Genomic DNA, 18,018 nt, shown 5'->3' on the forward strand with positions numbered 1-18,018 from the left:
TCATCAGTTCTATTAAAAGCTCTTTGAGCAACCAAAATAATTCATGGGGCAGTTTAAATACTGAATGTTGTTGGACTGTTAGTTATTAGTCTGCTCTCTCTTTGTACATCAATATAAATTAAGCATGAGCCAGTTACTGGTATCAAGTTTTAATAAATTATTATTTCAATTATTTCAGTTGCAATCGATTTATTATTTTTTTCCACTATAGATGTCCCAGTGTATCGGAGTTTGGAACTAGCCAATTTTTCTTTGATTGATTATGAGTTGTGATCTGCAAACACTAAAAATTCTGTTTGTTTCTCTTTTTGGCATTAAATACATTTAAACTAAGAACTTACACCATTATCGGTTAATAAATGCATCAACTCAAAGCATGCAATCTGATCCTCTCCTTTTTTTTCCTTTTATTTGAAAAACTGCCCCAAATTTGAAAAGTTAGGGATGTATGTTTTCATGCATAAATTGGAATAGTCTTGTAATTACTTAATTGTCTGTTGTTTTATTATTCCTATCAATGAACCTGCACACACATTTGTTTTGCTTTCATGGGTTACGTTGTAGTTCTTACAATAAAAAAAAAAATGTGATCTGTAAAATTCTGAATAAGTACATCAAACCTCCAAAAAAAAATCGTTATTAGCATTTAGAGTCCTTTTTATGAGAGAGGAAAAAGTGCCGGAGTCTTCTCCTGCTGTAAGGAGGATACAGCAATACATTCTTGCCCCTCTGCCACCTGTTGCTGCACACACCAGCCATATGGCTGACACAAGACTACTACATTGTTTTTATTCAGAGAAGACAAATCTGGCTGTTTGAGCATATTTTTGGTCACAAAAAAAACACAGACAGTCAAGGAGCAGAGACTGTCACCCATCACTCCTACTAATACCCTCATACTATTTCCTATCTGTGTTGAATTTCAATGGCATAGGAAGGTACGTTGACTTAGGTAAATAATTCACTATCACTGCCTTGAAGCAGTGCCATACATAATTTAGTCACCAGTCAAGCCAGGCAGATGCAGATTATTTTTTGACATGTTGAAAAATTCCATCACACAAACGTGGCAGCTTTTGCACACCATGTATACTGCGCATGTGCACCACTGCTACTAAAACATGGCACCAATTACCAAATAAAAACACCCCCTAATCTCATTCAGCACTATACAAATGCTATGTCAGCGCTGATGACTCGGGATGCTGTATGCTTAAAACTGAAAGTTAAACTGATGGCATGACCTACTTTTGAATAGTTTGACTAAAATTATCTCACAGCTAGTCACAGAGCATTCAAATTTCATTCCAAGATGGATCAAACAGTGATGAGATGGGGATGACAGCAAAAGTAATGTACCCAGTTATGTTGCAGGTCAACACTGTTAACTCTATTCCCTCAATCATAGTTCACACACTCTCTATTTAAAGTGGGAGCGCATCAAATGACACTTGACTTAAGGTTCTAAAAGAATCCCTTAATTTCTTTAAAACCTCTGTAACATGCATTTTCAATACAGCAACACACCGTCTTTTAAGCTGTTTTAAAGTAAAGCAATTACCTTATACAGTTTTGTTTTGGATATTTGTGTTAATACTGTGATACTATCCCAATTTTGCCCAAGGTGATCATACTGTAGGAATCTCATGCCAGTTCATGCCTTGTCCAGGTTATCAGGGAAATGTTGGAGAAGTCCTTTAAAAACTACTTCGCTACACAGTACAGCAAAGACGCTGTGAAGAGGCTAAAACATGCCTCACAAGTACATCTGGCAGACCCAGAGTTGTAAACAGTATACATGACAAGAGAAGGAGCACACACCATAAAGTAACCTAGGGCTGCATGGTATTAGGAAAATATGTGATATGAGATAATATTGGTGAATGATGTGATAACAAAACGACTTGATATAAACAAATAATTAAAATTAAATAATAAAATGTTATAGTCTACTCTTTGTCTGGGGACAAAGAGTAGACTATTCAGCTACTGGAAAAAAAAAAATTATTTCCATCTAAAGAACAAGGTTTTACTGAAAAAGTTGCTTCTAGCTGACGTCTTATGTTTTGGTTTTGAAACAACTTAGCTGTAGTTTCTTAATGAATTGACCACCTTATCATCTCTTTAATGTAGCATAAATAGCTTTAGAATGTCAACAAACAAGTGTCATCAAATATATTGCACAAGAGAGCCTAAATTCATGGTACTTAAAAAATTATCAAACATTTCTTGCAATCCAGACAGTTCTTTGTGATATGTATATCGCATATACTGTTACTGCAATGATTATATTTTTGCAACGTGTATTGCAGCCGTAAAGTACCTCCATCTGTTTATATGCATTCCCTTGTGTCCCCTCGTGTTTTGTCAGATGCTTTTAAGTTGAGCTCCACAACCTGAACAGAACACACGTATGACTGCTTGTCCACTCACCAGGCCGTCACAGTTGCTGAGAGCCACGGTGCCTCCTGGTGTGTCTGTGATGTCCCCCACATACAGACACTCGTTGTGCAGGGGCTCAGAGTACCAGATGCTGTCACTGTCATCGTGCCACTCCATCTTGGCTCCGGGGGCCACCAGCCTGGTGTTGTGGCGCAGACACAGGTGGAACTCCCGGCCGAAGACGGTGACATTGTAGTAGAGCCTCTTCTGGCCGGCTTGGTGCTCTTGGTTTTCCTCGGCTCCTCTAGGTCCTTCCCACTCATCGCCGCCTTCTCCTACCTCCCTCTTCCGGCGCCTACGGGACTGCCCCGCTGCCACATGACCAGCCGAGATGGCATGTGACAGAAAGCGGCCCTCTGCATCCACACTTATCGGCCTTACCAGTCCATAGTCCCCCAGGATGTTCTGCAGGGAGTCTGAGAAATAGGACAATCAAAGTTGGATTAGGGAATCAAGCCAAGTAACATGAAATAGGTGTAAATTATCTGATTTCCCCTCTACAGAACAGTTGAGGGTAAATAAATAAAAAACAACACATAGGATGGAGGAGAAAAAAGTCATTGGACAGGAATGAAGGGATTTTGGATAAAGAGGTAAGGGGAAAACAAGTGTGTAGAAATATGTCAAGACTGGTTTGGAATTGTTTATTGCTTATTATAAGTTGTTTCACAGGGATCATTAATAAATCAAATAACAAAAGTTACAAAGGTAGGAATCGTGTAATGAAACAATGTCATGCTTTGATGTTATTGGGGACTCAAATGCAGAAATGAAGGCAGTAGGAGCATTGTGGGAAAAATAAAAAGATTTCAATGAACAGAAAAAGAACAGCCAGAAACCGACTAGAACCAACAGGTTGTGGACAACAGAGGATCTAACATGGAGTAACTAAACCCTGAAGTACTTATATCGGGGACTCTGATCACTTGATGTTGCACAGGTGAAGGAACAGATGGGGAACATCTGTTCAAGACCAGGAGACTGAGGCACTGAGGTAAAAGACTAAACAGGAATAAAATAAAACCTAAGATGCAGCAAAAAAAAAAAAAAAAAAAAATCAAACAAAACTCAAAGCCCAATGGATTATGACAAAGGGATTTTGATGAAAGGTGTATCAATCAGTCATGCAGTTTTTCAGTTGAATTTATCTATATAACACAAAATTGCAGCTATTTCTGAAACTGCTGTTACTTTAACCTTCCAGTGCTGTCTATCAAATTTGTTAAAAATTAGACCTGGAATTGAAAGATATAATACAAAAGATAAAGATTGTAACTATTAAAAGCTCTATTATATTATTACTTTTACATGTACATTTCACTTTCTCATTGTTGTTAAACAGAAAGTTAAAATACATGGTGAAGGTTTTTCTTTAGAGTCTCCAGAAAACCTATTACAGACTAATTATTAAACCATGTTTGTGTTGATAATGGAAAACAGAGCTGTTGTAAATGTGTGGAGATAACATCTTCCTCTTTATCATGTTGATGAAGACTTTTAGATGTACTTCATTGTGTAAGTCTGCTCTTGGTATATGTTGAGGGTCTGTTTTCTGTCAGTTATTGCACATGAATACTTTGTAGGTGACATTTACAGATTAGATTTGAGATTAATGTGTGGTCTATGCCCTTTAATTTACTGGACTGAATATGAATAATGGTGATCTATATAGATGGCATAGCAACATTAGATTAAAACAAATGAGTTACAAGATTAGACATTAGTTTAATGATGATTTTCATGCCTGTAATAACTGTATTTGGACATCTTGATGTTTTTACATTTTGTCACATTACAGCCACAAACTTCATTGTAGTTTATTGTGATTTAACGTAATAAACCAAAATAAATTAGTTCAAAACTAACTGTATCTTTTTTTTTAAATGAAAGTGTCAAGAATATACTCTGACCTCCCCAAATAAAACTCAGTGGAAATTACATCTTTTAGATGCAAACAAAGTCCAACTATGTGTATTGTAATCTCTACATAAATCCAGCTGTTCTGTGAAGGCCTCAGATATTTGTTAGACAACATTAGTGAGCAAAATGCATCATAAAGGCTATGGGGTCAGAAGAGCATTAATCGAGAAGCAGCCAAAAGACCCCTGGTAATGCAAGAGGAGCTGCAGAGATCCATAGCTCAGGTGGGAGAATTTGTTGACAGACAGCATATTTATTAGTCTTGCACTCAACAAATCTGGTATTCATTGAAGAGTGGCTTAAAGAAATCTAATGTTAAAAGAAAGCCAAAATAAATCCCACGTTGCAACGAGCCATATAGGGGACACAGCAACCATGTGGTAGAAGGTGCTCTGTTCAAATTAATTCAAAACTAAATCACTATATGTGGTGGAATACTAACACTGCACGTCACCCTGAAAACACAAGGTAGTGGCAGCATCATGCTGTGTGTGGGGATGCTTTATTCAACAGGGATAGTGAAGTTGGTCAGAGCTAATGGGAAGATGCATAGAGCTAATAACAGGCCAATCCTAGAAGAAAAGCTGAAAAAAGGCCACAAAAGACTTCAATCGCAGGACATTGTTCTAAACATACAGCTAGAGGCACAATGTAATAATGCAGATCCACATACGTAAATCAATAAAGAATCTATGGCAAAACTTGAAAATGCCTGTTTATAGACCCTCTCTATCCAATATTACTGAGTTTGAACTATTTTGCAAAGAATAATGGGCAAAAATAAGATGTGCAAAGATTGTAGATACATAGCCCAAAGGACTTGCAGCTATAGTGGCAGCAAAGGGGACATCTAAGCATTGTATGAGGACGACTGCATACAAATGCAGTGCACTTGTCACATTTTTATTAGTAAGAAACCATGTCCTATTGTCCTTCCAATCTGATATATATTCAAATTTGTGGTTGTAGTGTAACAAAGTATGAAAAGCCCCCCCCCCCCCCCATTATAATTCCCCCGACAGTAATCCTTCCACACAGACACAGGCAGAGCCCCACCCATGCACCCAGAGGCGACCCCAGCGCTCGGGTTGTGTGCGTTTGGAAACGGCAGCCTCAGCAGTGCGCGCTGCGCTCCTGACACCTTCTGTGCCCTTCCACCGACAACAAGAAACCCGGAGCAAAATCAAGGTGCTAATTTCAGCTTTCTCATACTGCTTTATCACTGTCAAACGGAGCGACTTTGAAAAAACAAAAACAAAAAACAAAAAACATAGATGTTCGGATATTATGTGATTATTATTGCTATGAATATTTGTAGTTTATACCTGGCAGTGGCCTTACAGGTACACTAGAGAGAAGCTCCCACACAGCTACTGATATACACGTAAGCACCCTGAGCCAAGGCCGTTTCATGGTGCCAGTGTCATCCCAGAGTCAGGTATGTCACCAACATACACGCATTCCTCGGGCGCACTCATCAAGTCTAATGTATAAAGTTTGCTGACTGATAAAATCGAACACACTCTCTTAATCCTTCTTGAGCCTCTCCATGTTTGGGGAACGATTTGATAATAGTGTGATCAATAGGCTGACATCCGACTCCTTGCGTCCTGTCACAGATCGATACATGCGACAGCGACAGAATCCGATAACGTTACAACTTCCCTGCAAAACCAGTGTGATCAGTAAATCTGGTGCTTCTCTAAAAGAAGAATTTAACCCTGTGAATGGAGGGGAGGGAGAAAATTACAACACTGCTTGCAGTTGCACCGCCGAGGGACCCTTGGAAAGTACACGCACAACAGAAGTTGCAAATTGTGTTATTATGGGGAAAGAAGCTGAAAAGGAGCGTTTAAGATGAAGCAAGCAGAAGAGAACCGGACAGTGAGGAGCGGAGTTCCGGGGAGCGCACAGAGGAGCCCCGCTGATTAGAGATCAGATCAGGGACGGAGTATAAACACTGACCACGTTTGGCTGTACTGTACTCACCAACGCTACTGGCGATGTAAAGGCCGCTGGTGTGCAGCAGGAAGGCCGGCAGAATAATTAGGACAGTCAATCCTGGCGAGAGAGCCATGGCAGCTCCGAACTGCGCAGGTGAGAGAGTGGGACTCCGGGCTCCAGTGTGGTGAAGTTCCCCCGCCTGGCGCAACCAGCCACGCCACGACAGCAACAGCACAGCAGCCCGCAAGTAGACTGCCAAGTGCACCGGGAAAGACGGAGCTCTCCTACTCTCTCTCTATCTCCCTCTCTCTCTTATCTCTCTCTCTATCAGTCGAGGTCTCCCCCTCTCTCCCCTCTCTCACTCAACTCTTCCTTTTCTTTCCGCTCCACGTCTCTCTCCTCTTCCCCTGCTGGTCTGACACTCGCACCGGCCACTGGGCTCCCACCCACGGCCCGTGTGTGTAAGTGTGTGAGATGGGGAGATGTTTCACGGAGCGCTGGCCCACTGACAGACAGGCCCGCTGACAGCTCGCTGCTTCATCACACTTCTAGCGTGAGGGGGTCTCGGCCTGTAGTCGTTTTTTACAACTTGGCCGCTCTTTCCAGGATCACAAGTACAGTTCAGCGCTCCGCTCCAGCGGTCCCTGATATGCTGCAAGCCTTTTTATAAACTTTGAATATTCAGCAAGCCGTCCTGGACTGGCTGAGCACCAGCGCCCCTTGCGGCAACCTGCAGGAAGCGTGCTGGGTACTTGCAGGACCCAAGGGTCCAATTTACAGGCAGAGAGAGGAGCTCCTTCTAGTCCTTCCTAGCCTGCATTGCCCTCATTTAGCGCATCATTTAGCCCTGTTGACTACTAAACTCTTAAACATTGATGTGCATTTTAATTTAGACAACAAATATGAGCAAAAAACGTTGATGTATTTTGTTGGGATTTAATCTGATAGACCAACACAAAAAACTATGAAGTAGAAGGGAAGTAATGCAACGTTTTAAAAAATTTTTTTGTAAACAATTTGAAGTGAAGTTTCATTGGTTTTCAGTTTTCATTAATAAGGTGGGTTGCACTAGAGTTAACCTGAACACACCATTCCCACAGTGAAACATGATGGTGGCATTATCATGCTGCAGGGAGGCCTTTCTTTAGTTTGACCAGGGGAGCTGAACAAAGGCAATACTTTTTGGAGCCATCCTTCACTCCAATTGCACCTGAAAGTCTTTTAGACGTTTAAGCTCAAACAGACTGGATGGAGAGGTTGAGTGGACAGCAATTTTTAAGTCTTGCCACAAATTCGTAATTGGATTTAGTTCTAGGCTTTGACTAGGTCATACTGATACACCAATATGCTTTGATCTAATTCATTAGATTGTTGCTCTGGCTGTATGTTTAGGGTCGTTGTCCTACTAGAAGGTGAACCACTTCCCCATACTCAAGTCTGTTGCAGCCTCTAATAGGATTTCTTCAGTTTTTGTGCAATATTTAGCTCTTCTTAACACCCCAATCTCAGCCTGCAGAAGAAAAATTATCCGCACAGCATAAGATTGCATGATGCTGCCATCTCTATGTTTCACCATGGGGATGATGGGTACATCACCACAAGTACCTCATCCCTATGGTAAAACATAGTGATGGCAGCAGAATATATTTTCTAAATATCTTAAACAAAAACATTGAAAACCATATAACTTTCTTTCCACTTCATAAATATGCTAATAGTTTCTGTTGGTCTGTCACATCAAATCCCATTAAAAGTACATCAAAGAAATGGTTCTAACAAGAAATAAAGGTTTAGGAGTTAGGGAGGCTTGTACAAGGCATTGTATGTGAATTTCTAAATGTATTTTTTACAACAAATAGCTAAATAATTAGCTAGATTCACTACAACATTTAAATCCAATAAACATGTTCCTAATAAAATTATGTATTACAGTTATCTCTCAGAAAATCTATTCTGGCTTTATTTACAGTCTGTGGTTCTCATTGATTTTCGTTAATGTACTAAAGGCTGTGACAAAAGGCATATGAGATATTACAACACAGTTATTATGGACAATATAATACACAAATAAAGAGAACAATGCACCTAGAAAATATTAAGCCTTCTCACTTGCATCACTAGTAATTATGATCTCAGAAAAAATCTGTATAGTTTTGTGCAGTTTTTATTTGTCTTGCAAATGTCCTTGTGCTGCTATTAAATTAGACATGCAGGAGGGGAAGGCATATGCAAAGAAATAACTTCCATTTACACCTAATTAACAACAAAAAGTCAGCTGAAAACATATAAGTCACATTCATGAGTGGTTATGGTTATGTTCATTGACAAAAACACAACTCTGTTTCTGTTTAAATGGTATAAAGTGTTTTGTTGTTTATAATGGCAGTGACACACAGATTAATGAAAGTTTAAAGAGATGCAATTAGTCTACACATTAAATTTTTTTTATTACAAATTACAAGGGAAGTGGGGCAGTACTTAATAAAGCTGAAACTTATATTTAAAAAGAATCATGATCTACTGAAGAAATACCTAAATAAAAAAATAAAATGGCATGTGACAAATATAATGTTACGTTAGAGCATTCACTTGTGTTTGACAAACATTTTGCTCAAGTTAGTGACAGAATTACGTAAAATTCAATAAAATGCAACTGTGACAAATGCAATCCAATATTTTCTGTGTAGTTTAGTCCTCTTAGGACCATTCGGCTTGTTGTGACATTGAGACAGAGTGCAGGGCCTGTTAACTGAAGACAGCCATATTCAATAAATTAGAATATGTTTCTCGATTAAGCTCATTTATCAGATTAAAAGTGCCTTTTGAAAATAATAATCTTTAAGCAGGTATTACACATACGTCTCATTACGCTCATATTTCTGTTTTAAAAGTGTTTTTTTTTTTATTGTTCTGATTTATGCCATGTTTTCATTAGCTGTAAGCAGAAAATCATCATAATTAACAGAAATAAAAGGCTTGAAAACATCAGTCGGTGTAATTATTGTAGTTCATCTACATAACGTATTTCACTTACTGGATCTAGTTACTGGAATTAATGAACTTTTCAAGTATTCAAATTTATTGAATGGGTCTGTATCCATGTTTGGGCAAATCAAAACAGAGATTTGATACCTAGACAAAAAGTTAAATATCTTAATACACTTACCTTATACTGTGAAAAAGAACCAGATGTATATGATCTTATGACAATATTTTCAAAAACATAGCTAAAAGTAATGGGAATTTGTTGGTGATAAACAGGAAATATCGCGATTTTTCTCACATTTTTACCCTAAGCATTGAATTATTTATTGTCCTCTTTTAATATTTTCAGAGTCTCTTTTTGCATGTGAGTTTTGCAACTGTACGTAAAATTAAAGCTGCTTTACAGACATGTGTTTGTAGGTGTTTTTAGCCCTTATGAAGAACCGCCTACTAAGCAATGTTACAGAGCTGTTCTATGGTCTTAGACTCATTTTCAGGGTACACATGCCCAAGTTTATCTTCATAATTGAATTTGAAAAAGAAAATATTTTTATGTAAAGCATTTCCTTTTACCATATGAATACAGTTCTCTACAAGTCAACAATTTCAGTTGAACCCAGCTTATTTATAAAGCGGCAACCCACAAGAAATATCATGTTACTTTGTTAAAATCATATCTAATTATACATGACACAGCAATTCCAGTGAGTCCAGTTCAATACAGTGCACATTTATTAAGCGTTCACATTCAATTACTAGAGTCCAATTTAGTACTTATAATACAATGCAGTTAAATTCACTTGATCATTTAATAACATTTTAGTTAAAGTGAACAAGTCCATCTTGAAAATCAGGTTAATCTGTATAAATAAAATTTAACTAAATAAATATCGAAGCCCTACAAGATTGCATAAAGTTGCTAAATTTTCCCCAAAAAGTAAGGAGGAACTGATAAATATGTCCACCCTGCTTCTTCCACAAATGCTATTTTAAAAACCCACATGCAAGGAATAGCAAGTGTGTAATTACATTAAGTGATCAAATTGTGTTTTACGTAGTGTAGTAAAGGATGTGATAAACATCAGTGCCAAAATTGTGGATTGTTACCCAGTATAAAACTAGATTGTGTAAGTAACCAAATTTCAATTCAGATTTCAGCTCAAATCAATGTCCAAATCAAGTACAGTCTCAAAAAACAGTTATTAAAATGATCCACCCATATTCTGCTTTGCAAGTATACTGTAGCTTTGTTGTGTTATTAAATGAAAAAAGGGTAAAAAATGTGTTTCGAAGCTCATAGAGTAATCATATAATTTGTTTTTCTATAATTAAGCAACTGTACATCACACCTTTCAGAATGCAGCAAAAAACAAACATGCATCCAAACTACATGCTTATTTATAATGTCAACATTGTTTTTGGACCGGTCAACACATTGGATTTACTGTTTATAAACAGTTTACTAAATATTTAAAATGATATAAATTCAACAAAATTCAATTAAGTTTATTTATTTACAACACATGTCGTCTCAAGACACTTTACAAAAAAAAGTAAATTCAATCAAATCTTACAGATAGATTCCAAGTCAAGTACACATAGTTCAATTGATCCTATTTATCAAACAATTAAGACAAAACCAGTTTATTAATCCAATTTGTTAAAAGGTTTTCTAAGTCAATGACCTGGAGCATTTACTCCTCCTGGATGAGCATGTAGCAAAAATGGATGTTGCATTGTGTTGTTGACTTTGCAGCAATCCTTCATACTGAACATGTGTGGAGCGACATCTGAAAGGAATACTCCCCTTTAACAGAAAGAAACCCCCAGCTTAACCAGAGTGAATGCTCATCTGTCATGACCGGCTGAAGGTTTAAGAAGACAGAACCAACACACAAAAAACACAGAAGCACTGATTCTGGAGTACTTTCTATGTTAAAGAAAAGTAAAAAGTTAATCAGTAGAGAAACACTGGTAAGTAGATAAGCTCTGAGGCAGTTTTCAAGCCTAGAGTATGAAAAAGAGCACATACAGTTAGTCATAGTAAAAGCTCATCTAATAGCTACGTCTAGGAGAGAGACCGGGTTAAACACTGAAAGACAGGGCCAAGTGTATCATCTGTAGAAGGAGACTATTAAGTTGTTGGCAGCAGCAGCTCAGCGGAGCACACCTCCAGGAAGCTGCCACAGCTAAACGCAGAGCCACGCCAGATTTGGCTTCTAGGAAGAGAAATAAAACAGAGAGAGAACATAAAGTTAAAAGCTGAAATAACAGAAAATAACTCAAACTTGTAGAGTAGTAGAAGAATGTTGCAGAGTGAGGGAAAGTGGCCATTCTATCCTCCAGCAGCCTAAGCCTATAGCAGCATAACTACAGTGATAGTTCAGGATAACCTAAGCCACTCTAACTATAAGCTTTATAAAAAATTAACGTTTTAAGTCTGGCCTTAAAAGTAGACAAGGTTCTGCCTCACGGACTAAAACTGGGAGTTGGTTCCACAGGTGAGGGGCTTGATGACTAAAGGATCTGCCTCCCATACTACTTCGACTCTAGGAATTAGACACTAGGAACCACCAGTATACCTGCTGTCTGAGATCGAAGTGCTCTGTTAGGAGTAAATGGAAAAATCAGATCTCTGATGTATGATGGAGCTTGATTATTCAGGGTTTTATATGTGAAAAGGAGAATTTCAAAATCTATTCTGGATTTAACAAGGAGTCGATGAAGGGAAGCTAAAATAGGAGAAACATTACCTTTCTTGAGTTTTATTAAGACCCCTAGCTGCAGCATTTTGGATCATCTGAAGGATTTTAACTGTATTTTGTTGACATCCTAATAGTGAGAAATTACAATAATATACCCATGAAGTAACACATGCATGGACCAGTTTTTCAGCATCCCTCCTGAATAGAATATTTCTTTTCTTTTTTTTTAAGTGTCCTGTCGCTGCATTTCAGGCTTACCATACGGAGCAAATTGTTGCCTACATGTGCCAGGGCAGTTTTGCTCTACAAAAAGGATATCTCAAGAAGGAGGGGGGCATCAGCTGAGCTGCTGCTGCCAACAACTTAATGTTCTCCTTCTACAGATATAATTGGGGCCTGCCATAGCAATGCATAGGAGAGCAGTGCATTGCTGATGCCAACAACTTAATGTTCTCCTTCTACAGATATAACTGGGGCCTCCCATGCAATGCATGGCAGGCACCTATTACTATTCACCTGGTCAAAACCTATCCACTTTAATGCGGCCTGAACCGCAGCGCGCACCCCCACAATATATACATCAAAACGTCCGGCTCGGTCCCGGAAGGTGAGCTATTACTTTTATTGGCATTTCGACTTACCATGGCGACGTAATTTACGAAAAACCACCCCCCAAAATCCCCCATAGGAATGAATGGAGTCAGGGGCGGAGGAATCCTCAAAATTCATTGTTTTTGAGGCTCTCCTGTATCGCCATACTTTCACCTAGAAACACAGTTTGACTTTCAGGTTGTAGAAAAATCCACCGGCTCTTCAGAAGTGAAAACGGTTTGTTGATAACTCCTACGGTTTCTCTAAAATTAGACTCCAAGCGACACAAAGTTTGCGAGAAAATCACACTCTTAACAGTGGAGATGGCAGTTACTACAGCGTAGAAAGAGGGGATTTTTTAAGGAAAAATTAGTTTTAACTGGCCCTCACGGCCACAGATTTTGCTCTAAAGTCACAATTTTCGGTCAGTTTGTAGGGCCGGGCCTCTGCTTTCACACTATAACTTCAAAATTGTTCAAAGTCTCATAGTTTTCTGTCAAAACACCCTTGATCGCCAAGAGTCAGTAGATTTCTGTAGGCCTTCTCCCATGTATTTTCAATGAGAGCTTGACCTGTAATCCATGAGTGACACCATTTATTTCCATAATCCTATTTTATACTGTGAATGACATAGAGCTATGAAAATTTCCATGATTGGGGACGAGGGATAGCTGTCGCCCACAGTTTAAAAAAATGTCAAATACCATGTACGGATTCCCAGATATTAGACTTTGTTCGGGAGCATGTTCAGGAGTTTTTGTCTTTTTCTCCATTTTCCTACTCTTTTCACCTTCTGTTGTGCCTCTATTATTATATTTTCAACAAAAATGTGTTAATAGTCTCGATCCCCTGTCCGTTCTGATAAAAACGGTCCAAGAATGACATCGATCGCCCCTACGGTTTCCGAGTTATGGCCAGTAGTTCGGGAGCATGCGCCTCCATGTTATAAAGCCTAGACCAGGGGAGACACAGAGAGAGAGGTGCTGCGTGAGTGAGAAACAGCAGGTGTCAAGTTACACTGACGCTCTTTGCTGATTGGCTGATTCATTCCTCACTGTTCTATTTATAGCTCTGTGTATCTCCTACTGTATATGTCTGGATGGGATTCTGTCTTTCTTTCTGCCTCTCTGTGTCTCACACTGGGACACACACACACACACACACACTCACACAGACCCACCCACACACACATCCATGGATTACTATCTTTGTGAGGAATTCCCTTTATTGTCTTCATGTCTATGGCTTAAACTTGACCCTACCACTAACTCTTTTCCAGCGGGACACACACACACACACAGACAAGCACACACACACACACATCCATCTATCTTTTTAAGGACTTTCATTGACTTCCATTGATTTTCATTCATTTCTATGGCTTAAACATGACCCAACCCCTAACCCTTTGACCATCTTCATAGGAGGCAAGTACATGGCGGCCATTTTGTGCATGTACTGCTGTTTCAACACCCAGACAATTGTGATTAACCCTAAAGGGCAATTTCTTTCATAACCCTGCCATGGTTACTAATGATTTTTGAAAGCTGATAACAGCATACACAATGATTTCAGAAGAGCACTAAAACTTTCAAAATAAAAGCCTCAACCTTCCATAATTATTGATTTTTTTAAGCTGATAACAGTATACACAATAATTTTGGAATAGCAAGCAGGTTCTATATAACTAATGGAATTAACCCAGATCTGAAAAGACAACCATGCTACATTTTCAATATAAGACAAAACATGCTCTACAAAATAAAAGCCTTTAGATTTTCAACTATAGATCATTGCAGAACTGGGCATTACACTACTGTTGGAGTTCACCCAGTGTTGGAAATGGCACTATGCTGCTCCTTTGAAATATGGGTTACTGAAACTTTCAAAATAAAAGCCTCAACCCCACATAGTTACTATGGATTTTGTGAGCTGAAAAGAGCATAGAAAATGATTTTTAAATAGCAAGCAGGTTCTATATAACTAATGGAACGAACACAGACCTGAAAGTACAACCATGCTGGACTTTCAAAATAAGACAAAATATGCTCTACAAAATAAAAGCCTATACAATTTAAACTATAGATCATTGCAAGACTGGACTTCACACTATTTTTGGAGCTCATCAAGTGTAGGAAATAGGACCATGTCAGCCCTTTAAAATAAGGCTTACTAAAACTTTCAAAATAAAAGCATCACTAGCCTTACTAATAATTTTTTAAGGTGATAATTGCATACATAATGATTTTTAAATAGCTAAACCTAACGGCCAGAGAACCTTTGTGGTCCGAGAAGCACGCACCAAGATGCAGGCCCCGTCTAAATTTCTTCTGAAATTTACTAGTTAATATATTATTGTAATTTCATTTATTCCAGATTCAATCCAGCATCAGAGTTGGTGGGCCACATTGATATTCTAGTAACCAATGTTTCTATGACCTTCAACCACTTGAGTAATTGTGCGTTGGTGTGTGTGTGTGTGTGTGTGTGGGTAGGTGGGTGGGTGGTTGGTTGAGTGAGCATACAGTATGGATACAGTATGTAGTGGCAGATGCTGGTCTTTCAATGAGGGGAAGCTCAATTTCAAGATCGCTGATTCGCTGATTTCGCTGTCAATCAAAAAGGGATTCAGACTCAGACAGATCATCCAATCATCATGCAGAAGCTGAGCGTCTGGGCCAGCCGAGGCCAGCCCACTGCCCCATAGACCCCGAGAGACACTGAGCGTCCGATGGACGGGACAAAGCCCAGCATTTTACTTCGCTATTGAACTCACTGTTTAAAGCACTGTGAAGCTACAGGAATGAGTGAGAGGAAAGCCGCGTCGTTACCAGTGATAAGAAGCTGATCCCGAACAAAAGTTGAGCGCGTTGTAGCGCATATTTAGTCAATGACATGTACACACAACAGTATATATTTGATCACTTATTTTTTGACATTTTAGGGGAAGCTGAGCTTCCCTTGCAGTCTTAGAGCAATCGCCACTGGTATAGAAATTGGTGTGTTTGTGTGTTTGTCTGGGTGGGTGTGAGGTTACACTTGTGTACATTTCTACGTGTGGAGAGAATGGTAGAAGGCATATAATCCACAGCACCAAAGAGTAACAAAAGGCAGGTAGACCCAGCTCCGGAAGGCAGCAGCAGTTCTAGGCAGGCAGACATAAATTATCACCTCAGGTCAGCCATACGCCCAGTACAGAAGTAAGTCGCCAGCAAGGCAAAGGAGCAGTGGCCCCAAGTAAAAGAGGCACGCACAGAGTGAGATACAGGGCACCGAGTCCCCCTGACCCAGCCACATCACCACCACCACCCCCAGCAGCAAGACTACCGGGCAGCAAGATGGGGGACCCCCCAGAGGCCCTAACACGTTGGGCATGCACTAGCTCACCACAGCAGACAGGACCTTAAGGGACCAAGGTAGTAGGGACACATTGTATTTCACTGTGGGGGGCCAGTCCCAGAGAAGTCGACAGAGAGGGAAACCAACCAGAGCCCAGTGCAGCACTCGTGGCCCTCAACCAGTCCAACACACCTCCAGGAACCACAGGTTGCCAGATGGGGTCCCATCACTCTGGGTACCTACACAGACAACACCCAACCAAGGCAGGTAGCCTGCAGCAACCCCATGGTGCCATCAGAGACCCTCAGGTCTGGCACCTAATCATTTTCACCAAATCATTTTCTGAATAGGTCATCTGTGCTTTCCTTTAAATGTCTTTTGTTTAAAACATCCTACTAAACTTGTTTTGGGAGAATTACATCAAGTTTGTTGATGTCACAAGGATCAGCAAAGTAACAAAATCTCTTATCAAAATCTGACTGATTTTATTAATAGAAGAAGTGGGAGTTTTTGATTTGTTCAATAAGTTTGCTGCCCGGGGTGACATAGCCAGGAGAGAGGCAAGTATTTAAAGTTTGTAAAATAATATGACTAAACAATGCGGTTGACTTATTATGCTACAATTGCTATTACACAGTAGGCATATGGATATTTATTAACCAGATAAAAATCTAAAGTAACCCTGAAAAAAACTGAAACCATTGTATTCAAATTATAGATTCTTTTTAAAACGCGTGGTAATTTGTTAACTTTTATTGAATTTGTAAAAATGGTGGGATTCTGAGTGTTTTGGTCCAGGCTTTGACTGGGCATTCTAACACATAAAAGTGGTTTGACGTACACCATTATATTCTGGCTCGGTCTCTATGTTTACGTATGTCGTCATGCTGGAAGGTGAACCTCCACCCCAGACTCAACTATTTTGCAGCTTCTAAAACGGTTTCTTCCATCATTGTCATGTATTTAGTTCCACCCCTCTTTCCAACCACTCTGACCACCCTGTCCTTGCTCAAGAAAAGCATCGCCACAGCATGATGCTGCCACCACAATGTTTCAGTGGGATGGCATTGAGGTTGATCTACATTGTTAGTTTTCATGTTAGTTTTGCATGTAGTTCAAAATGTTTAGTTTTGGTAGACCACCTTTTTCCACGTTTGTTTTTTAAGTGACTTGTGGCAAACTGCAAACAGGACTTCTTAAAGCATTTTTATTCAGCGATTGCTGTCTTTTTGCCAATCTTCCAGTGTTCCTGTTGTCAAATTCTTCCACCTGAGCTATGAACTCTACAGCTTCTCCAAAGTTTTTTTGTCTGCTTCTCTGATTAAGACTTTTCTTAAACAGTCTGTTAGTTTATGTAGACAGCTGTGCCATAACCTTTTCATTTTCGATGATGGATTAACAAGTGCTTTATATTTTCAAAGTTTGCAATATGGTTTTATAACCTAACTGCTTCAAATTTATACTGTTTGTTTACTAATGTTCTCTTTACAGAATCGCTAGATTTATATTAAGATTAAATTACACACAGAAGGACTCTATTTACTTGTTACGTGACATCTGAAGGTAACATGGTTGCTTATTGTAGACTTATTTGATTATCAGACTGAATACAAATATATGCCACATTTTAAAATTTTTGTTTGCAAAACAAGTTTGAAAACCATGTATTATTTTCTACCTAACAATTATGGACCAATTTGTGTCAGTCTATCACAACCCAAAAAAATATTTGATATTTGTGGTTGTATCTTGAAAAAATCTAAAAAAGTTTCAGGAGTGTAAATACTTTAGGAAGACAATTCAAGTAATCTGATAAAGTAAAAAGAAGGGGTGTTTCCATCTTAAAACTGCATGTTTTTTTCTGTATAGTTTTGATTTATAAACAACATTGTCATCACTGTCTTGCTGTGGAACTGTGTCCTCACAATTACAGACAGGTATGAAGAGTCAGGATAAAAATAACAATTCAAGAGGAATTGATTTTATAAAACCTCTGCAGCTTTTTGTCAGAACAAGATAGGGAGACAACCAAAAGTGACTACAGTAGAAAAAAGGTCAACTAAAAAAAACTAAGAGAAGAAGAATCTACAGG

General features: G+C 39.0%; 1 protein-coding gene across 3 annotated transcripts in view; it reads right to left on the bottom strand.

Moving 5' to 3' along the window:
• The window catches only part of LOC124860390 (A disintegrin and metalloproteinase with thrombospondin motifs 2-like), a 228,144-nt gene extending 219,059 nt beyond the window's left edge, over positions 1 to 9,085 (bottom strand). For 2 of the 3 annotated variants that reach the window (XM_047353689.1, XM_047353688.1), the window contains exons 1-2: positions 6,352 to 9,085; positions 2,434 to 2,858 (exon numbers count right to left, since the gene is read on the bottom strand). In XM_047353689.1, coding sequence (XP_047209645.1) covers positions 2,434 to 2,858; positions 6,352 to 6,439 — 513 coding nt within the window. In that variant the 5' untranslated portion in view covers positions 6,440 to 9,085. The remainder of the gene's footprint in view (positions 1 to 2,433; positions 2,859 to 6,351) is intronic. The other variant, XM_047353690.1, reaches the window with a different exon arrangement.
• Positions 9,086 to 18,018: the final 8,933 nt, after the last annotated feature.

Source organism: Girardinichthys multiradiatus, chromosome 23, assembly GCF_021462225.1.
Source record: "Girardinichthys multiradiatus isolate DD_20200921_A chromosome 23, DD_fGirMul_XY1, whole genome shotgun sequence".
NCBI classification, from domain to species: Eukaryota; Metazoa; Chordata; class Actinopteri; order Cyprinodontiformes; family Goodeidae; genus Girardinichthys; species Girardinichthys multiradiatus.